Source organism: Mobula hypostoma, chromosome 3 (assembly GCF_963921235.1).
Source record: "Mobula hypostoma chromosome 3, sMobHyp1.1, whole genome shotgun sequence".
Taxonomy (NCBI): Eukaryota; Metazoa; Chordata; class Chondrichthyes; order Myliobatiformes; family Myliobatidae; genus Mobula; species Mobula hypostoma.
In genome coordinates, this window is record NC_086099.1 from 140,396,534 (window position 1) to 140,419,555 (window position 23,022).

The 23,022-nt window shown below is 37.5% G+C and overlaps 1 protein-coding gene across 2 annotated transcripts in view; it reads left to right on the forward strand.

Moving 5' to 3' along the window:
- Window positions 1–6,448: 6,448 nt before the first annotated feature.
- LOC134344277 (thrombospondin type-1 domain-containing protein 7A-like) overlaps window positions 6,449–23,022 on the forward strand; it is a 438,835-nt gene continuing 422,261 nt past the window's right edge. For both annotated transcript variants that reach the window (XM_063043785.1, XM_063043786.1), the window contains exon 1: window positions 6,449–7,081. In XM_063043785.1, coding sequence (XP_062899855.1) covers window positions 6,922–7,081 — 160 coding nt within the window. In that variant the 5' untranslated portion in view covers window positions 6,449–6,921. The remainder of the gene's footprint in view (window positions 7,082–23,022) is intronic.

Sequence of the window (23,022 nt, forward strand, 5' to 3'; positions counted from 1 at the left end):
TCAACTCCTCCTGGATTCTACCTCTGACCTGCAACAATGGCCAATTATCGTATCAACATGCGTGTCCTTGTGATGTGGGAGCACCTGAAAGAAACTCATTGTCTTAGGAAGAATGTGCACTAGACAGAAAAACTAGAGGTCAGGATTGAACCCTGTTAATAATAATATAATCTCAGAATACAGACAGAGATCATGTTATATTTTACAACAGTTGAATACTAATCAAACTTATTTTTGTAACTTTAAGTATTGTTGAAATTATGAAATATTGCATGCATGGAGCAGCGATATATTCGCAAGTGTTGTATTTCACAAATAATGATCGATGGCTCCTTCTTTATTAGAATGTATAAATTCCATCACCTTCTTGGTAAATTGAATTGGATTATATATAGTTTCAAGAATTGCACTTGGTCAGAGATTCTGATATGACCGTCATCAATCATCTTCTTTAAATAATCTGATCTAATTGTGTTTTCATTGTAATGCACAAAAATAACCAAGTTGAATAGTGATTGAACTCAAAACCAAAGAGAGAAAATATGGCATTGTTTGTATAATACATTGTCACTGGACAACTTCCACTTTCAAAGAAAGTGATAAAATAAATAAGCATTCTTAAATATGTTTTACTCTATAATTTTTCTCTTCCATCCCGTGAAGAAGTGTTGTAGTTTATCATGTTTCAGAGTTATTAAGCAACCTCCTGCAACTTGGATAATCAATCATATGCAAATTAAGACAGTAAGGGAAAAATTGTTTACTTCTGCACTTGCAGTTTAACTAATTTCATGGATTTAGCTCATTAAGAGACATTGTTGGAGGACATATAACAGACTGTAATGCAGCCTGATATTCAAACCAATAATTTAAATGGATAGATAATCAGCATGGCTTCATTACTAGCTTGGGATTCTCTTTGCCTAATGTGCCTCTATGTCTTCCACTCCACTTGCTTTTTAATGACCAAATGCATCAGTTTCTGCATGATAGCAGTCAATACATCTATTCAGGCAAACAAGTGCAGTAAGTTCCTCATGATGGACATACATGCACACCTTTCCATGTCACTGATAACAATCAGAAGTGGGAACCCATGCTGATTTTTTGTTGGATATCTTGAACCAGGTGTGATAAGGTTAATTGTAGTATCACTTCTGTCATTCAAGCTTAAATCAACTGACACTGACAAGGAATTAAACATCCCCTTTCTCACCACCTCATTGAAATGCAGCTTTTATATAATGCCATGAGGCAACAATGCCACAATATTTTTCAAAAGTAGTAATAAGCTTTTGTATCTTATTAAACTTTGTAAACTTGAAATCTTTTTAAGCATTTATTCAGATCGGATATGCATTCTTAGTTGCAATCTCTCATCACTATGATTATTAAGGCTTGTATTGTAGTTACTATGTTATGCAGATAGGTTTAATTACATAAAGTATCTATTACACTCATCCATTTTTCCACCTCTTAAATAGCAACAGCCAAAGAAGAACCTGATGAAAAATAGTAATCAATTCTGTCTGAAATGAAAGATATGGATGCTAGATATGAACACATGATATCTAAACAGACCCCTGCAACATAATTACCAATGTTCAAATGAAGAAATGAAATGTTTATACAAAAGCAGCAAATACATTTCTATAAATGTATTTGGAAAAAATATATATACACCATAAACTGAAATAGAAATTTAAAAAAAACTAGTTATCGGAGCTTTTTTTATTGCAGTTCAGCATTTGAAGGTTTTATTTTGCTTTCTCATTATAAGCAATATGATAATGAGATAGTAATGTTTTGGTTCTTATATGCTAAATAATGGAACAAAAATCAAAAATAAATCAAAAACATGAGCGTCTCTCCACAGATGCTGTACAATCCATAGAGTAAACTCAGAATTTTCTGCTTTATTTCTAATTTCCAACACCTACAGTACTTCACTTTTCATCTACAATTAGCAACTTCACCAATTTGTACCCCAATTGGTAAAATATATCATCTGTTTAAGCCAAACAGTAATGGTCTAAGTGTACAGATAAAATGTGAAATCCTGCTGAAGGATTCATATAGAATTTTTTTTGATCTGCATATAATCCCTGTACATGTGGATTTCTGAAATATTTATTTGGAAAAGAAATTTTAGATTTTCAAAGTCATATGGCTTTCTGTCAGAAGGTAAACAGTCTGTAGACATTTGCAATGTATTAATGGAGCATAGCTCTGATTACATTATATGAGAATTAGCATGTTCTCATCCTGAATGCCAATTCGAAGACATTAATGGAATTAAAAAGCTCAGTGTCAGCCCCCAGTACTGAACAGAAAAATGTACTCACTCCTCATAGTGCTTAAACCATTCTTGAGATGGTAACCAGGCTCATGTGATTTTCTTTTTAAATTTGACAGAAAGCATCAGCAAGCTATTCAGTATTATGATGGTACTTTAAAAGTTATTACTTTATATTCTTACTCAATAACTTCAAAATGAATAGCAAACAGAAGAGGAAAACTTGTACAATTATTTGTTTTCTTAGTCAAGGTTATTTAACTCAATTGTCACACCATTCTTCATCCCAGTTGAGAACAACATTTGTGTTAAGTAGAATGAAAATCAAAAACAAATAATCTTTCTGATCAGAGCACCTCTGTGACTCTGAGTCTTCAAACATAAATTATGACCTTTACCACTGATATTCATTTTGATTCTATTACATTTTAAAAATGTACTGTCTCCATTATATTTCCCTAAAAGTAATAAAAGTAATTATCTGTGAAAAATTTAGACATACCGAACATTTAAGCACTAGATTAACAGCCTGATATCCACCTTTGCAAATACTGAGCTTTTAACTCTTCTTCTATAAGGTTGTATTAATACAACATTTTTCATATTAACTACTTGAAACTTGTCAGTAAAAATGTTATAAGTCAACCCTGTAAGGTATCATTGTCAAGTAAACAGAAGGTAACTTACCTCAGATTCCCTTGTGTGACAAGCTCATAATTCACAAGTGTTCCAGATGGTAGTGAAGGATGTCGATCCCTCATGCATGTGAAACAAGGACACTCAATGAATTTGACTGAGTTGTTCCATTTATTGAATAAAGCTTCATTTAGTTCCATTTAGTGGTGTTGGTTTGAACATATACACAAGTGAAAGTAATTTCATTCTTGTAATTTTCCACCCAGGTTGATCCTTGCAAAAGAATTCTAGATCACATAGTGATGCTGGAACTATAGAAATTATTATTTTAATACCATAAAAAATTAATATGATTTTTTAATTGTACCATGCATCACAATGTGACAGTTTGCACAAAGTGCAATTCATATGGTACGATTCAATTACTTTGTCTGTTGGTTGGGTCCAGGTTGATTGTATTCCCCTATGGGATTGTTATGAATTTCAAAGGATAACTAAATGTGTTTCTACAGAATTTTGGATAATATAAAATGCTATATGATCCACTTGTATTTCTTTAGCTGAATATTCTAAAGATCAATGCTATTACATGTGTTGCTGGTCACAAACGTATTGTCCTTCAAAGTGATTCACTTCAAGAGTCCACAAATTCATGCCTAACTTTTAGCTGAGCTTCAAGCATGACATACTTTTCATCACCAAGTTATTTATTTTTGCTTCCTTAATCTTGGTAACATTAGATATATTGTTTTTACTCTTATACTCATTTGCTCTACTCTAGACCACCTTGGTTGGTTAATATCTACCCGATATTCATTTGTCAATATATTAATTTTAAGCTCTCCACACCCATCTCCAAACCTGACCATGGTTATTATTGTATAAAGGAGTTATTTAAATTTAATTAGCATTTGATTGTTTCGATAAAATATATTTCATCTGAAATGTAAAGTGTGAAGATAACAGGAATATTAACATTTTCTCTCTTTTCTGATTTATTCCACTAAAGTTATCTACTCATGCTACACCGTTGTTTTACAGTTGTCAGCACCTCTGGATTAGTTATTCAAGCTGTCACTTTTTATGGGCCAACCAAAATTGTGTATCAAGAAAAATCAACAGATACTGGAAATCCAAAGCAACACCCAAAAAATGCTCGAAGAACTGATGAAGGGTTTCAGCCCAAAGCGTTGACTGTTTACTCTTTTCCATTGATGCTGTCTGGCCTGCTGAGTTCCTCCATCATTTTGTATAAATTGTGTATATCCACTTTTCCACATTCTATTCATTATGACTAAATTCAATCCACACTTCTCTAGCAATTGGTTATGGAGTGGATTTGTGATATATGTGCACTGTTCTAGCTAAGATCATCTATCTTGGAGTTAACTAGGGACTTCCTACATCCACGTGAGTTGTTTGAACACGTGGTGATGTGTTTATCCATTGGGTTATTGTTAGCAATGTAACAAGTATCTCCTTCTTCTTGGGCCCTTAGTTCCCAGTGGAGCATTGTCCATTGGTAACCTCCCGTCCCCAAAGTTGATGGTACTGTTGGAGTTCATCAATGTTTCTGTAATCCATAGTACAGTTTCACCAGAGCCCTATTGGCTGGCCTTACCCATTTCCACCCCCCATGATGGAGATGTAGGGTTGGACTTCGAGAGGCAGAGGTCCAGGGGCTCTTTAAATGTTGTTTTATTTCCTTCTATGTTAATTTTAAAAATCTGTTAATGTTCTGAATTTTTATTTATTGCTGGTTACTTATTTTCAGATCACTTTGTTATTTATTCCCAGATTTTTATAGAGCTCCACTTCGTGATCATTTATCATCTTCATTTCATTATTTAATTCAATTGTGTTGCAGATTCAGAAGGTGATTAAAACAGTAATCTCTTTCTGGTTTATTCAACCCCTCGACTAATATTTTCTAATCCCAGCGACCCTCTGCTGCTTGTAGTGTGGAAAGAGCATATGGCACCAAATTTCTATGTCACCAAATAATACCAATTATATAATCTTTGACTGCATCATTTAGCAAGATGGCAATAAAAGGAAACACCTAGACATTAAATATGTACTGTTTTAAGTGTATAATTACAGGAAACCTTTTAGAATCAGCTTGAATTATCAATAATGTATTTCATAATGATTTGAATTTGATGTAATTTTTCATTTCTATATGTGTTTTTAGGATTAAATTTCAGAATATTATTGAAAAAACTCTTAGAATTGAGCCAAATAATCTGCTTTAAACATTTCTTAATCAATCAAGGATTGATCTGCAGGATTAAACTACTACAAATTTAATTTTAAATCAAAAAGGAGTATTTGCTTACTACACAGAAAGTGTGAGTAATTGACAAATTGTCATCAGTGCGTTGCCCAACCTCTATTCCTGAGATACAACCTCCCCATATTGATGGTGGTCATCATGTATTTCTGAGTTACCATGAGCTGATTTCTCCACCCTCAGCTCGACCTCTGACCCTCCCCATTATTTACATGCATCACCTAGATATTGGACTGATATAAGGATTAACCGTCACGTTTGCCCGCAAGATTCTCAACAAATCAAGTTGAGTAGGTACACAAATTATGTTGTCATGCAGGATAATTATGAAACATTTTCAATAGTTACTGTGGAAAATGCTCTTCACAAGTTCTGGCTTGGTTAACACATCCTTGCCTATTTATAGTCCATTTACTTTTGTCACAAGTTCCTTTTCACAACTGTACAAGAACACACAGCCACTGTTGAAGGCATCTTAACCAGTCCAATATACCTTAAGTGATATCTTTACGGGCTAAAATATTTGTTTGGTCAATTATAGTCACACAATGAACTAAACACTGCTTGACGCATCTTGTAGTTTAAGTACTGACGTAATTATGAACGTAATTCACGTCATCCTAAAAATGGTTTTTTTGCAACCGATTTTGATGAAAATACACTGGAGTTCATACTCCAGCTCAGGTTCCGGCATTGAACAGCTGCCAAACTACTGGGAGTTTCGCTTTGTTATTATTTTCTACCCAGAGTCCATAAAATCAGCGACAATATAAATCCTTACTTAGCTGCTCTATCGGACGATAATCTTTTGATCGTTGCTTGCTTTCTGACAGTCGGGGAAAAGTAATCCACGCTCTCTGCTCAGGGGCAATCGTAGGAACACGCTGCCGAGTTTTTTAGACCTTAAATCTCTTTGAGGTAAAAAGTGGTGGATAAACAAAAGGGAATTTGTCGGTCTCTCGTTGCCAATTTCCACTGGTGTAGGAATATTTAAATCGGCGATGTGTGGGAATTACTTAATCGATGTTTTTTTTAAAATCTAATACATTTGCAACGGATGGGTGTGGAGAGCTTTAAAGAAAGAGACAAACTGACAGGCCTCCCAGGGGAGGGGTCAGAAATCTTCCCCACCCCCTCCCTCTCACAAGCGCTCAACTATCCACCTCCGTACATCTCATTGCTTTGACTTTCTTGTTGCTGTGAGATGCAGGTGCAGACACGCATATGCTCGTGTGCCTTTGCACATGGTTATATATGAGTGTAGACAGCAGTATTCTGCAGCAAAGCTAGGCAGTGACATTACTGCGTTTGTTTCTTTCTTTCCGTGCAGCTGGTGCGAATGACTTGCAGCCGTCTACAAGACCCGAGTGACCCGCTGTATCAGCCGAAGCCCCTCATGGACAGCTGCTTCCCTTAGCTGATTGAAACCTGCCGTTAGTCACTGACTTGGAAGGAAAGGAAACGGTGGCAGCTCAGGTTGTTATTGTTTTCTGACGAAAGCACCTTTTTGTTTTCCAAATTCGGGGAGCGAGCATTCTGGAGAAAGACTTTCTTTATCAACAGCTGCTGGTGAACACTCAGCGAGAGAATTAAGATAAGAGGGGGAAAGAGAGACATCAATAACGGGGCAAGTGTTATAGTATCCTTTGTCTCTCGAACTGGAGTCACACTGAAGCAGCCTGGTGATTCTGGAGCTATGGGACCGAGAAAGAAAAGCAGCCCTTCAATCAGATGTCTCAAGAACTGTGCTGCTTCAGCATGGGGTATTGGTGTGGCATTAACCCTGGTCTTTGGGATCTGGACTGTTACAGCAGAAGCAGAAGAGGAGTTTCAGTCTGTGTATGTTTGGAAACCAGGTAGGACAGACATAACAAAGGTTCTCAATGGTTTCTAAGCACATTGCATAGAACAAATACAACTATATTTCAAATGCTGGGTTTACAGCAAAGTTCTCCCTTTTGAATACTTTTCGGAGTAATTCAGAATTTTATCGTGGGACGAAATGAGTTTCATATGATTGTCGTCCGTTTTTCTACTAATTGAATGCTTTGCTTGACAATCCAATGGGGGGGGGGTGGAATGTTTTGGGACCCACCGATTTTCTCCGTGGGAAGTAGCAATTCCATTTTGTCATTACCCTGCAGGAAGTCTCTTTCTACAGCTGGGACGGAGCGTCCCACCTCGTTGCCTAACTAAGTACCAGCATACACATGCATCGAGCAGTTATGATGATTTGTTCTCTAGGCGTCAGTGATGGGAGTCCCCACTTGACCGCTGATGCCAGGCGTGCTTGTATTGTCAAATATTTAGAAAAATGTTTAAATCAGTATTTGCATAACTGGAGGTGTTAAGTATACGTTAGCAGCTAGTTACATTCGGGGCATAAAATAACTTAAAATCCACATTGTCATTAAACAACTTTCACCTTACCATTAAGTTGCGTATTTCTGCAATGGTGTTAGTATATGCGAGGTACTTGGTTCCCAATCTAATACTTGACGGTTTGAAGACAAAGAGATTTACAGGGATTCTCCTGATCTTCTGCTGAAACTTCGGCAGAAATACTCGCAAAATGCTGTAAATCGCGGGAGAATTCGCACGGAGATATTACCTCGTACGAACTAACTGGTACTGTACCCGATTTTACAGATCCAAAATATTTTGACGCCAGGAGACTTAATTCTCAATAACTAATACCCGAGGCAGACTTAATACTCGGGTATGCCAATGACACTTGCACCATAAAACACCAGTTTACGTCCAGTATTTGTTCGCCATTGGCGCCTTAAGGGTAAATCCATCAATCCCATACTGATGGTTGGTGGGGAGAGTAGTTTGAAAGTTGATTTCCATTTACAGTATTACCTCTGACCCAGGCTCCCTCTACAACCTTGCACTAGGGGAGAAAGATCCATTAATTCTGCTTTGTTAGTAACCTTAAGTGCTTTTTGCTTGCCACTTTGCAAATTCTTGCTTATTTGATACAAAATGATGTGCCTTAATCATTCAAATAAAAAGTATAAACCTGATATCAAAAAAAACCTGCTGTAACTAGCACCAAGTGCACACTGGTTAATTTACAACTATTCTGATAACTTGGATTTTCAAACAGATTGCATCTTACCAGGAGTTCAATTAGATTTTGATTCTATCTTTTATATGCTGCCATCGCCAGTCTAGAACAAAATTGCACACAGCATGTGCTAAAGAAAGACGTTCTCAAAAATGGCATAATTATTCACATTTGATCTAAATGATTGTGTTTCAACTAGGATGGTGGTCTCATCATTGCAATATAAGTGTGCAATAACTTTCAAAGTCATTGGAGAATAGTTTATACTATAAACAGGAATGAATACTGTCAACAAATGTGCAATATATTTGAATGCATGAAGTATATGAAACAAGGTAGATGAGCTTATAGTACAGACAGAAATCTGTAGACTTGATGTTTTGTGAACGGAGGTCCCAGCTGGGAGCTAACTATCTAAAGATGCACACTCTATTGAAAAGACAGGCAGGTGGGCCAAGGGGGTGGGGTGCCTCTGTTGTTAACAAATGTAATCAAATCTTTAGCAAGAAGTGACACAGGTTCAGATGATGTAGAATCCTTATAGGTAGAGTTAAGGATAAAAAGTGTAAGGATAGAAGGAGTAAGGGTAAAATGATTCTGATGGGGGTTATATATGGGCCTACTAATAGTAAACAGGATGTGGGGTACAAACTACATTTAGAGGTAAAGAAGGAAAAGTAATAAAGACAATGTTACTGTGATGATGGGGGATTTCAACATACAGGTACACTAGGAAACATCAGTTTGGTTTTGGATACCAAGAGAGCGAATCTGTAGAATACATACAATTTTTTTTAAGAACAGCTTTTTGTTGAGCTCATGAGTTAAAAGGTAACTGTAGCTTTGGTGTGCATGAACCAGGTTTGATCAGGGAGTTGAAGGCAAAGGAACACTTGGGGGATGGTGATCAAAATATGACAAAATTCACCCTGTAGTTTGAGAGGGAGAACCTATCATTGGATGTAATAGTATAACAATTGAGTAAAAATATCTGCAAAGTGTTACCCGAGCATGGCAGTGGACAAACCCAAGTGCAGTACACAAACACAGGGGCAGAGTCAGGAGGTGTTATTGCCATAGCAAGCGCAGAATCAGTTTCCAGGACAGTCCTTACCCAAAGTCCTGGGTTTGGAGAGAATCCAGGAGCAATGCTAGACTTAGAAATAACAGTCATAAGAACCATGAAACAAGGTTACTCACACTAGAGTCAACCAACAAACCAGCAGCTCCTTGTTGTGATCACAGGGTCTCTATCCTGCATTTTCTGACAGAAAGTAGGTGTGTGTAGTTAGTGGTACCTGGGAATGATTGGAAATTAAACAAGGGGATTGAGGCCCAATTCCTGAGGTAAATAGTAAGGTGGGAGATTGCCAGAAGGGACCATGACACAAAGGCATGGGAGATGAGCTGGCCAAAACTGATTGGAAGGGAACCCTAGTAAGGATGATGATAGAGCAGCAATGGAGGAAGTTTCTGTGAGTAATTTAGATGATGCAGGATAATTACTTCCCAAAAACAAGTAATCTAAAATGAGCACAAGGCAACTGCAGTTGACAAAGGAAGTCAAAGAGGGTATAAAAGCAAAAGAGAGCACCTACAATATTGTAAAAACAAGCAGCAAGTTCAAAGATTGGGAAACTTAAAAAAACAGAAGGCAACTAATAAAATCAATAAGGGGAGAAAAGATGAAATGTACCTAGCTAATAATATAGTACCTAGCATATAATAATATGTTTTAAAGATAAATAAAGAGCAAAAAAGAAGCAAAGAGTTGACATTTGACTACTGGAAAATTAGGCTGGAGAAGTAGTAATGAGGAAGAAATGGAAAAGTATTTCACATCATTCTTCATCATGGAAGACACTGGCGTCATGTCAGAAATTCAAGAATCAGGGGAAGAAGTGAGTGTAGTTGCTATGACTAAGGAGAAGATGCTTGGGAAGCTGAATGGTCTGAAGGTATATAAACCATGTGGATTGGATGGATTGCACCCCAGGATTCTGAAGCAGCTGAAGCGATTGTGGAGATATCAGTAGTGGTCTTTCAAGAATCAATAGAATTGGGATGGTTCCAGAGAATTGGAAAATGTTGCAAATGGCACTCCATTCTTTTAGACGTGAGGAAGGCAAAACACAAAAAGTTATAGGCTGGTTAGACTCACTTCAATGGTTATTAAATTTCAGTCAATTATTAAGGATGAGGATTTAGGGTACTTGGAAACACATGATAAAATAGGCCAAAGTCAGCATAGTTTACTAAATGAGAGATCTTGCCTAACAAATGTTAGAGTTCTTCGAGGAACTAACAGCATTGACAAAGGAGAGTAAATAAATATTGTGTAGTTGCATTTTCAGAGGGCCTTTGAGGTTCTGCACATGAGACTGCTAGTAAGATTAGAGTCCAGAGCATTTCAGGCATTGGTGACTGGCAGAAGGGTAACCGTGGGAATAAAGATTAGATTAGATGAGATTAGATTCAACTTTATTGTCATTGTGCCGAGTACAGATACAAAGCCAATGAAATGCATTTAGCACCTGACCAGATATGCAAAGAATAGTGTTATTTACAAAATAACTGTGAATAAAAAAAGTGCTACAGCACACAAATATAAAAGTACTGAGACAATACAATACGGATGCAATACTGCTTAGCGCTGTGATGAGAGGTTCAGCAGTGTCACAGCCTCAGGGAAGAAGCTCCTCCTCTGCTTGCTGGTGCTGGAGTGGAGGCTCCTGTATTGCCTACCAGATGGGAGGAGAGTAAAAAGTCAATGGTTAGGGCCAGATGCATCCCTGATAATGCTTTTCGCCCTGCCCAGGCAGCGTTTATGGTAGATGTTGGCAATAGTGGGCAATTGGGTGCCGATAATCCGCTGGGCAGTTTTCACCACACGCTGGAGTGCTTTGCAGTCCGATATGGGACAATTGCCATACCACACTGAAATGCAGTTGGTGAGTATGCTCTCAATGGTACAGCGGTAAAAGTCCGTCAGTATCCTGGGACAGAGGTGAGCTTTCTTCATGCTCCGCAGGAAATAAAGGCGCTATTGCACCTTTTTGATCAGGATGGAGGAGTTCAGGGACCAGGTGAGATCCTCGGAAGTGTGACACCAAGGAATTTGAAGCTTGATACACGCTCTACTACAGTTCCGTCAATGTAGGTGGGAATATGAGTGCGACTCCTGGCATGCCTGAAGTCCACAAGGATCTCCTTGGTCTTCTGGGTGTTAAGGGCCAGGTTGTTAAAGGGGGCCTTTTCTGACCGACTGCCAGTGACTAGTGGTGTTCCACAGGTTTTGGTCTTGGGTTAGCTACTTTTAACATTATGTATTTAAATTATCTGGATGGCAGACTTGACGGCTTTGTGGCTAAGTTTGCAGCTGGGTCAGGTGGAGTGGCAAGTACTATTGAGGAAGAACTTGGACAGGTTAGGAGAATAGACAAAGAAAGTGATAGATGGAATTCAACATGGGGAATTGTATAGTGAGTACTTTTCTAGAAGTAAATGCAAAAACAATTGTCTAAATGGGGAGAACATTCAAAAATCAGAGGTGCAACGGGACTTTGTAGTCCTAGCGCACAATCCTTAACCTGCAGGTTGAGTTAGTAGGAAAGCAAATGCAATGTTGGCGTTGATTTCTAGAGGACTGGAATATTAAAGTAATGATGTAATGCTGAGGCTTCATAAGGTGTTGTTTAGACCATAGTTGAGCAGTTGTGGGCCCCATATCTGAAGGAAGATTTTCTGGCATTGGATAGGGTCCAGAGGAGCTTTATAAGAATGAAAGGGTTAACAAAAGAGGAATGGTTGATGACTTTGTGTCTGTACTTGCTGGTGTTTAGGAGAATGAGAGGGGATCTCATTGAAACTTACTAAATATTGAAAAGCTTGTATAGAGAGGATGTTTCCTGTAGTGGGGTAGTCTGGGATCAGAGGGCACAGCCTCAGAATACAAGGATACCCCTTCAGGATAGAGTTGAGGATAGATTTCTTTAGCCGTAGGATGGTGAATCTGTGGAATTCTTTGCAACATACTGCTTTTGAGGACAAGTCAGTGGGTATGTTTAACACAGAAGTTGTTGATAGGTTCTTGATTAGTAAGGATGTCAAAGGCTATGGGGAGAAGGCAGGAAAATGGGGGTGAGAGAGATAATAAATCAGCATGCCGGACTGGTGGAACAGACTCGATGGACCAAATAACCTAATTGTACTCCTGTGTTTTATGGAAATGTTTTGTTATTTTATTATTATTATTATTATTAAGAGATACAGCACAGTATAACAGGCCCTTCTGACTCAATGTGCAGGCTGCCGAATTACACCAGTGTTACCAATTAATCTACTAAATAGTAGGTCTTTGGAATGTGTGACAGGAATATCTGGAGGAAATCCAGTGTTCAGGAGAAAACTGAGAAAATGTACAAACTCCTTACAGACAGCGACAGGAATTTCGCCCGTGTTTCTGGTGCCGTAAAATTTTATGCTAACTGCTTCACTACTCTTCTGTATAGCTAGAATATAAGAGCATGTCTTTAGAACACAGATGAGGAGGACTTTTTTTTTAGCTAGAGTTTGGTGAATTTGTGGATGGCTATGGTGTCCAGTCACTGGATAAGTTTAAAGCAGAGGTTGAAAGGTTTTGATCAGTTAGGGTGTCAAAAGTAATGCAGAGAGGGCAGTGGAATGGGTTTGATGGGAAATAATAAATCAGCAATGATTGAATGGTGGAGCAGACTCAATGGACTAAAAGGCCTAATTCTGCTCTTATGCCTTAAGGTCTATAAGGTTCAATTCATTGTGTTTTATCATAGATTAAAAATAAATTCAAAAATTACAAATTCCGAAAGGCCCAATCTGAACACATTTCTGTGTCGTAAGTGGATTCAAATTTCCTTATTCACAGAATTTGTGTGTGAATGCTTTGATGATACTTTGATAATAAATGAACCTTTGAATGCCTGTAAGTGAAAACTGGGGAAAGCAAAGATATGAAATTCTGTTAGACTGGTGCATTCGGGGTTTAGGTGGGCAGGACATTATTTAGTGTCACCAAATGCTGAACATTGTAAATTTTGGAATTGCAAGTGGGTATAAAACACACCAAACTCCCCACCCTACCTCTGAAAACTAACATCCCACTAAACAGAAGGAAAATGTGTATCAGTCATGCCAGGCTTTACATCAAACTTTGGGTGGTGTGGATAAGTTTTTTTAAAAAAAATGCAGTATCAAGTTTGAAACAATGTGTAGTGAACGATTAGAAAAACAATTCCATAAATCAGTTCTCTTAACGGAACAAACATCACACAGCAAAATTTTATAATTGAAAATTAAAACTCTGGAGAATAAAAATAAAAAAAAATCTGAAAATGCCAGCAGCTCTAAAAGCATTTAAAAACCCCCCACAAAGGTTGACTTCTGAGCATTAGAAGAAGTACCTAAACAAAGTCTGACTTTTTCTTTGAAAATGTATTGCCTGCACTCCCAAGTATGAAGATGGATTTGCTGCTTGACCTGTGTGTATTTTGGTATATTATTACCAAATATTGTAATTATTATCATTATAATGAATGTCTTTAATAAATAAACATCAATAGGAACCACATTAACATGGAGCCATGTTGTTTAATGTTATATCCGTAAATGAATAAGTCAACCCTGGAGTCTGATCCACCATTTCATAAATCCTAGACTGATACAATGTTCGAGTCAACACCATGTCCTTCTCTCCATATCCACAGACTACTTTGTACTTTAACTGTTTCAGTATCTGGCTTGAATGCATTCAATGATCCTGTCTTCGTGTCTTTTTGGGGAAAAGAATTCCAGGGATTCATTATTTTCTCCATTAAATAGATTGTCCTGTACAATGAAAATAAGTCCATTGGTTCTCAATGCCACCATCAGGGGAAAAGAAAATCATCTCAGTAACTTGGTCAATTTTTCTCAAGTTTGCATCTTTTTGTATGATCACCTAATATTCTTTATTCCTTGTATACAACCTGCTCAGCATTTCTTTCAAGGACATTAATTCTTTCATCACTAGAATCAATCCAATGAACCTTCTTTGCACTTCCACTAATGCAAGTATATATTTTTCTCTCAAATATAGAAACTAAAACAATTTGCATTATTTCACTTGTGGATTCATGAATACTCTGGTTTTCCATAATTTTATATTCCGTACTGTTTGCAATAAGGACCGACATTCCATTAGCCTTCCCAATTACTTGCTGTACCTACAAGCTCAGTATCTATATAATACTTTTGCTTTTCATTCTTCTTTCCAAAATGGATAAACTCCTATTTTCTTGTATTATACATCATCTGTTGGCTTCTTGCCCATTTACTTAAACTATCTATAGTCTTTTATAAGCTTTGTGTCCTTCATACAGCTTATTAATGTTCTAATCTTTGTAACTTCAGCAGATCTGACTCATTCTCTCCATCCAAGTATTAATCTTGATAGAAGTATTTGAAGCCGTATCGCTGATACAATGGACACCAATCGGAGATAACCTGAAAATATAAGTTTATCCTAACACCATCTTTTGATAGTTAACCAGTAACTTCTGCATAGTATTATAATACTCACAATTCTCTGCACTGTTATGTGGTACAGTGTCCTTTTATGAAACATTTTATTGAATGCATTCTGGAAATCCAAATATACTACATACACAGCTTCCCCTTTATTTGCTCTGGTGTTATGTGCCCCCAGAATTATGGTAACTTTGTCAAACACTATTTTACTCTCAAGAAACTATGTTGACTGTACTTGATAGTGTTGATTTTCTAAATATAGTAACATTACTTCCTTTATAACTGATCCTAACATTTTCCCAATGACAGAAATGTGGCCCATTGACCAATAATTTCCGTATCACTCCCTTGTTGACTTATATTTGTGGTATTCTAATCTTCTTAGACCTTCCCAGAATTCAGGGAACTTTGGGTTCCAACCAATTCCTTTAAGACTCTTAAAGATGCAGACTATTTGATCCTGGAGATTTGCCAGTTTTTAGCCTCAGTAATTAGCCTTGTCTTTTTTCCCTAGCAATAGGGATTTTTCAAGTACCCACACCTTCACTTTAGCCCCTTAGTTATCTATTATTATTCATATGTTTTTAGTTATTTCATCCATGAAGTCTGATCCAGATAATTATTTAGAATCTCTGCCACATCACTATTTCCAATTATCAATTCCCAAACGTTATCTTCCAAAAGAACAATAATTACTTATTCCTTTTTTGAGAAGGTAACTATGAAAGCTTTTTATATTACTTGCTAGTTTATTTCATATATTATCTTCACTTCTTTATTAAATTTTGGCATCCCATGCTGGTTTGCAACAGAAAAAAACAATTCTTAGGCCTATCACTATCTTCCAGACATTGCATGCTTTTTAATATAATCTGATACATCATTTACTATTTAGTTAGTCACAAATGGTCCTTTTTGCAGTCTTCCTTTCTCACCACGTTACCTCTAACTGAAATTTTATGGAATTACTTTTGTGGCTTATTTGCTAAGATGGCAATTTCTCAGTGTAAGTCAAGGGAATGGCTGGAAGATTCTTTCTCCTATTGGCCAGGGTTCAGTGTGAGTATCAGTTGTGCATTTGCATCTGTTCAGCTGTCTTTGATAATTTTGAACTGGGGACTTTTAATTTTATTCTTGGCTTTCTCTTATCTACATGGTATCTCCCAAAGATTAAATCTGGAGATACTCAGGCTCCAAAAGTGAGAGAGATTTAATTCCGGCAATTGCAATTAAGAAGTTCTCCATGATTTCTTTTATCCCATTGTCAGATTGCTTGCTTGACTTCCAGTTTTGATGTTCCACTGATTAAATACTGCCAAACAAAATTAACAGCCATTTCTTTTGCATCTCATTACAACCCCCACACCCATGCCATTGATTACATTAAATGGACATTTCTTCAACTGTTCTCTGCACTTTGGGTAACCTGTGTTCTAGTGTCTAAACCGTATACACTGGAAATATTGTTCTAAGCCCTTTCCTTTCCACAAATGTAACCAAGCTTGAAACCACCTCTAAGGTTTTGGTTATTTCTCTAAATATATTATTTAACTCTTTTTTGTTAATTATGTCTATTAACATGTTATTTTGGGATATTATTCTGCATAAACATCAATATTAAGAATATTTTATCATAGTGGAGAATACCCTGACTGGTTACACCATGGTCTGGTATGGAAAATCTGATACCCAAGAACAGAAAAGCCTACAAAAAGTAGTGGATACAACCGAGTCCATCACAGGTAAAGCCCAACCCACCATTGAGCACATCTAGAAGAACGGCTGCCACAAGAAAGCAACATCCATCATCAAGGACCCCCATTATCCAGGCTATGCTATCTACTCGTTAACACCACCAGGCAGGAGCTTCAGGAGCCTTAGATCCCACACTACTAGGTCCAGGAACTGTTAATACCCTTCAACCATCAGGTTGTATTTGCACAGATTGTCTTCTTTTGCAATTGGTTGTTTGACAGTCTTTGTGCGTAGTTTTATCATTGATTCCATTGTATTTCTTTGTTCTATTATGAAGATCTGCAAGAAAATTAATCTTGGGCTGATATATGGTGATGTATAAATATTTTGATAATAAATTTACTTTGAACTTTGATATGCTGTACATTAAATGTAGTGAAATATCTCAAGGCTTTCTGCAGGAGTTTCTCCAAGTTTAAAAAGAAATCTACACCAAGCCGTACAATATTAGGATGAGTAGCAAAAGAAATGGCTGTTAAGAAGCACCTTTAAAAAGTATAGTGGAATAGAGAAAAATAATTTTATGATGGGAATTCCAGAATTTAGTGTTCAATACCCTCCAGCAGTAGAGTATTTAAAAACGGGGATGCATATGAAACTGCAATTGTAATTGAGTAAAGATCCCAAGAGTATTGTTGAGCTAAGTTAGAGACAAGGCCAGGGAGGAATCTGTTTTAAACAAGAATAAGAATACTGATATTAAGATTTTACCAAATGGAAGTTGTACAGATAATACAGAGAAGTGATCTCCCCTCAACTAAAGATGGAAGCTGGAGATGAAGCTAATATCTTTTAGAAAATTAGCTCAAATTTTCACACAAAACATACACAAAATGGTGGAGGAACTCTGCAGGCCATGCAGCATCTACGGAAAAGAGTTTCAGAGACCGAGACCCTTCAGTAGGACTGGAGAAAAAAAGATGAAGAGTAGAGTTAAAAGGTGTGGGGGACATATTTTCAGCAATATTTCTTTGTACTCATTACCAAAAATAAAGGGGTAATAATTCAATTTGCAGTCACTTTATAATTGGTAAACATAGTCAGATCCTAGATATGAGTACTTGTCATGTGGCTTTTCAATTCTACTATAAATGCACCCAATTAGAATTTCAAATTCTATGTATTTTGATTTCCATGTAACATTTAAATTTGAGCAGCTTTGGTTCATTAGTTTTAGGTAAGCATTCATTTCAATTAAATTTGTAATTACATTTTAAGTAAAGCTCCATCACTTTGAACTATTAAATCATTACCGAAGGGGGGAAAAAACTCAGCCTATCAAGTCTATACTAGAAGTATCCATATCAACTTGAAATCCAAGACATGCACCATGGAGCTGAATTAATCCTAATTAAACAAACCTCAGCTTTTATTTCAGTTTAGTGAGACAAGTAGGGACAGGCCTGATGCTGCAAAGATTTCCTTTTGCTTTTGTTTGAAGAGGGAAATGGGCACACCTGAATTTCTAAAATGTACTTCCAGCAGGCAGGGCTTATTGCCAGAAATGTCTTTGTGTAAAATTATATTTCATAAGTGAGCTCTTTGACAAATGGGGTAACTGAACCCAAAGTTCAAAGTAATTTTATCATCAAAGTACATATATGTTACAAAACACAACCTTGACAGTTATTTTCTTGCAGGCATTTACAGGAAAAAATATAATAGAATTTTACAGGAAAAAACAACTAACATAAATTGACAAACACTAATGTGCAAAAGAAGACAAACTGTCCCCAAATAGATGTAGTACTGAGAACATGAGTTGTGGCAAATCCTTGAAAGTGAGTCTGCAGGTCATGGAATCAGTTCAGAATCATGGTGAATAAAGTTTTCCATCCCTGTTCAGTAGCCTGATTGTTGTAAGGTAATAGCTGTTCCTGAACCTGTTGGTGTGAGATCTAAAGCTTCTGTACCTCCTACATGATGGTAGTTGTTATTGTTGTTCGTCCATCGTTGTCGTTGATGAAGACCTCGACACCATTGATGGTGTCGAGACTAGCACTTGATTTGGATTTAAGTGAGGGGGAGTTGTGCAGCGTCAGCCTCACTCTCTCTTCCCAGTTCCCATCTGGATCCAGTGGCAAGACAAGAGTTGGGACAACTGGAGATGGGCCTAGGCGCAGTGGATGACTAGGATGTCTTCTGTATCTTGTCCTGCTCTACACATTCCACGACGCTTCCAGAGACTGCCTTCTTGACCATTAGACCTTCCATTGGTCTCGTCCGCTCAATCCGCCGAGTCTGTCTTCACGTGCTGGGATAGACATCTCCCTATCTCACCGAGGGTTTGAGACCCGTCGGCTACCGTTACCTGGTTTAGCCGGCTTGTCGAAGCCATTGACTGGGGTGTGGCCGCTGTCATATGCAAACAGTTACGAGGAGCCACAGGTGAGAGCTGAGTGCCAGGTGGGGACCAAAGGTGAACTAACAGCCTTGAAAATGATGCAATGTTCCCCCACCAGAGGTGCTACCCCTCCCTGACACCACATACACCCCATGATGGTAGTAGTGATAAACAAAGTGGCCTGAAATGGTGGGCTCTTTGATGATGGACGCTGCCTACTTCTGGGAGTGCTGTATGTAAAAGTATCAATGATGGGATGGGCTTTGTTTGCAATGGGCTGAACTGTATCCATTATGTTCTGTCGCCTTTTGTGTTCCTGGGCATTGAAGATTCCATATCAGGCCATAATACAACTAGTTAGGATACTGCATCATGCATGCATCAATGGAGGTTTTTGGTGACATGCTGATTCTATGCAAGCTTCTAAGAAGGTAGAGGTACTACTGTGCCTTCTTCGTGAAGACATTTATGTGCTGGTCCCAGGACAAGTGTTCTGATATGTTGACACCAAGGAATTTAAAGCTACTGACCCTTTCCACCTCCGATCCCCTATTAAGTATACATAACCTCTGTCTTAAGTGTACGTAAAGACTTGGCCTCTGCAGCTGCCTGTGGTAATAAATTCCGCAGATTCACTGCTCTCTGGCTAAACAAATTCTTCCTCATCTCTGTCCTGAAAGGATGCCTCTCTGTTCTGAGGCTGTGTCCTCTGGTCATAGACTCCCCCACCATAGGAAACATCCTGCCACATCCACACTATCAAGGCCTTTCACCATTCAGTAGGTTTCAATGAGGTCACCCCTCATTCTTCTGAATTATAGTGAATATAGGTGCAGAGCCATCAAACACTCTTCGTATAACTAGCTATTCAATCCTGGAATAATTTTTGTGAACCTCCTTTGAACCCTCTCCAGTTTCAGCAAATCCTTTCTAAGGGGCCCCAAACTGCTCAGTTCTCCAAGTGAGGCCTCACCAGTGCTTTATAAGGTCTCAACATTACATCCTTGCTTTTATATACTTGTCCTCTTGATATGAATGCTAACATCACACTTGCTTACCTCTCAATGGATTCAACCTGAAAATTAGCCCTTGGGGAATACTGCACAAGGACTCCCAAGTCCCCTTGCACCTCCATTTTTGAAATATTTTTCTCCATTTAGAAAATAGTCAACCCTTTCATTTCTTCTACTAAAGTAGATGACCATACACCTTCTGACACTATATTCCATCTGCCATCTCCTTGCCCATTCTCCTAATCTGTTTATGTCATTCTGTAGCCTCTCTACTTCCTCAGAATTATCAGCCCCTCCACCTATCTTCATATTGTCTGCAAACTTTGCAATAAAACCATAAATTCCATCATCCAAATCACTGACGTATAATGTAAAAAGAATTGGAACTCAACACAGACCCCTGTGGAACACCACTAGTCAACGACAGCTAACCAGAAAAGGCTCCGCTTATTCCCACTCTTTGCAATCAGCCACTGCCACTGCAGAATCTTTCCTGTAATACCATGGGCTTGTAGCTTGTTCAGCAGCCTTGTGGGTGGCACCTTATCAAAGGCCTTCTGAAAATCCAGTACACAACATCAACTGATTCTCTTTTGTCTATCCTGCTTGTTTTTTCTTCAAAGATTCAAACAGATTTGTTAGGCAAGATTATTTCTTTGAGGAAATCATGCTGATTTTGGCCTTTCTTATCATGTGCCTCCAAGTACACTGAGACCTCATCCTTAAAGATCAACTCTAACATCTTAATAACCTCTGAGGCTAGACTAACTGCCAATAGTTTCCTTTCTTCTGCCTCTCTCCCTTGTTGAAAAATGGAGCGACATTTGCAATTTTCCAGTCTTTAGGAACTATTCCAGAACCTAGTGATTCTTGAAAGATCATTATTGATGCCTCCACAATCTCTTCAGCCACCTCTTTCTGAACCCTTGTTGCATAGCAACTGGTCCAGGTGACTTGTCTACCTTCAGACCTTTCAGTTTCCAAAAAACCTTCTCTCTAGTAATGGTACCTTCATACACTTAATGACCCTTGACACATGGAAATTCTACCATACTGCTAGTGTATTCCACAGTGAAGACCGATACAAAATACTCATTCAGTTCATCTGCCATTTCCTTGCCCCCCCCCCCCCCATTACTACCTCTTCAGCATTGTTTTCCAGTGGTTCAAAAGCCTCTGTCGCCTCTCTTTTACATTTTACATATTGTATCTGGAGAAACTTTTGGTATTCTTTGGCTTCTTCCTGCAGCTGATAATCAGCTCCTTGGTTTTGGTTGAGTGAGAGGTTGTTGAGGCAACATTCAACCAGATTTTCAATCTCTCTCCTATATATCATTTCACCAGTTAAAGGTTCTTGTGTATGGGATACGCTGCCATATATTTGATGTTTCTCTCCAAAAATAAACAGATGTAAATGTCTCTACTTGTCCCTATTTAGATGTGCTATTTGAACTTCAGGACTGATGGTCTTGGATTGAAATGGTGACTGTTTATTCTTTGCTGCCTGATCTGTTGAGTTCCTCCGGCATTTTGTGTGTGTTACTCTACATTAAATATTTGGAGTTCTGAGTTTAAAAGCCAACAAGAGATGTGTTACATCTAATGAGTTTCTCCAATGTAATCAGACACAACCCAGTCTCTCTCCCAGTGACCACCTCCAACATTCCACCCAAAACTTCCAATGCATAGAATTACAGTGTGATGATCACTTGTGTCAGTAAACATAAACATTAAGGTTGTGTGATATTTACTTGATTGCTGCTATTTTCCGATTAATTAACCCCTTGTATATTAATCTATTTAGGTATGCTATCAGTAGATTCAGTGAAAATGCTATATGCCTATGGCTTAAATCAGCCTCAAGTGCTTTTTACATTGAAGTTTAAAACAGAACAAGACATTCCTGACATGGATGCGTCATGTTTCTATATGCAATGTCAGATATATTTAACAGCAACTAAAAGCATCTATGAAAATCCATATAAAAGAGGCCAGAAAGAGCAGTAAATGATTTTTAAGAAGTCATAAATTATGCATTTGCTTTCTAAATGGATTGTATTGCCCCAGCAGTTCTTATTCTTTTCTGCTCTGAACAGCTTGAAAAGTTAATTTCTTTTCATTCAGTCAGTTATTTAATCCTTTCCATCCACTGGTGAGTATTAACTTTAGGGATGGACACTGCCTTCTTTGTCCGATTCTTTGCTCCATCTTCCCAGTTGGTTAATTTATTCAATACCAATTGCAATGCCAAAAAAAATGAAGATTCTTTGCACACTGAAAATTTTCTACTACAAAATACCAAACTATAAAGTTCAGTGAAGTCATTTTGTTGGATTATATCAATAATGTAATGGCTTTGATAACAATTAGAAAAACTGCACAGATAGTGAAGTGAATTGTTTGGGCTGGAATATGTTTGTGTTAAAAGAAAAGCATTGACGAAGCTAAGAAGTTATATTATCAGTACTGAGAAATGAGACCAAATTGAATTAATAATTAATATTTTGTGTGGAAATTAATGTGGAATCAATGGATTTGCAGCTTATAGTTTACAAAAACAACCTTGTATTCCATTTGGGTGAAAGGTCAGCTGCACAATTGTACCATTATACTGATGGTCATATATGTGGCTGCTTTTCATTATGCATATAAAAATATTTTCAGTCTATTTTATTAATGATGAATGCATTTTTCAATACCAACAAAATGAATGTAATCTCATGTTGGTATCTAGACAATGAGCCTGTCAGATGAATACTAATCCATATTTGCATAGTGACTTGTGCCTTTAGATAAAACTTTCATTATTTTTAAAGAATTGTCAACATACAGTAGCTATTTTTGATAAACTGCCCCTTCTCAATCAGTTCATCATTGCTGTATGTCAGAGCCCATGTCAGAGGTATGTATTGAAGTAATAGAGTTCCCTATTAGAAGTCATTCTATAGTAAAGGCAGAAGGATGCAAAAAAATTGAATGTTTTGCAGAAAAAAAACATGGCTGCTTTCAATGTATTACAGTACATAATCTTAAGGAATTTAAAGGAAAAAGTCACTTAAAAATCATTAG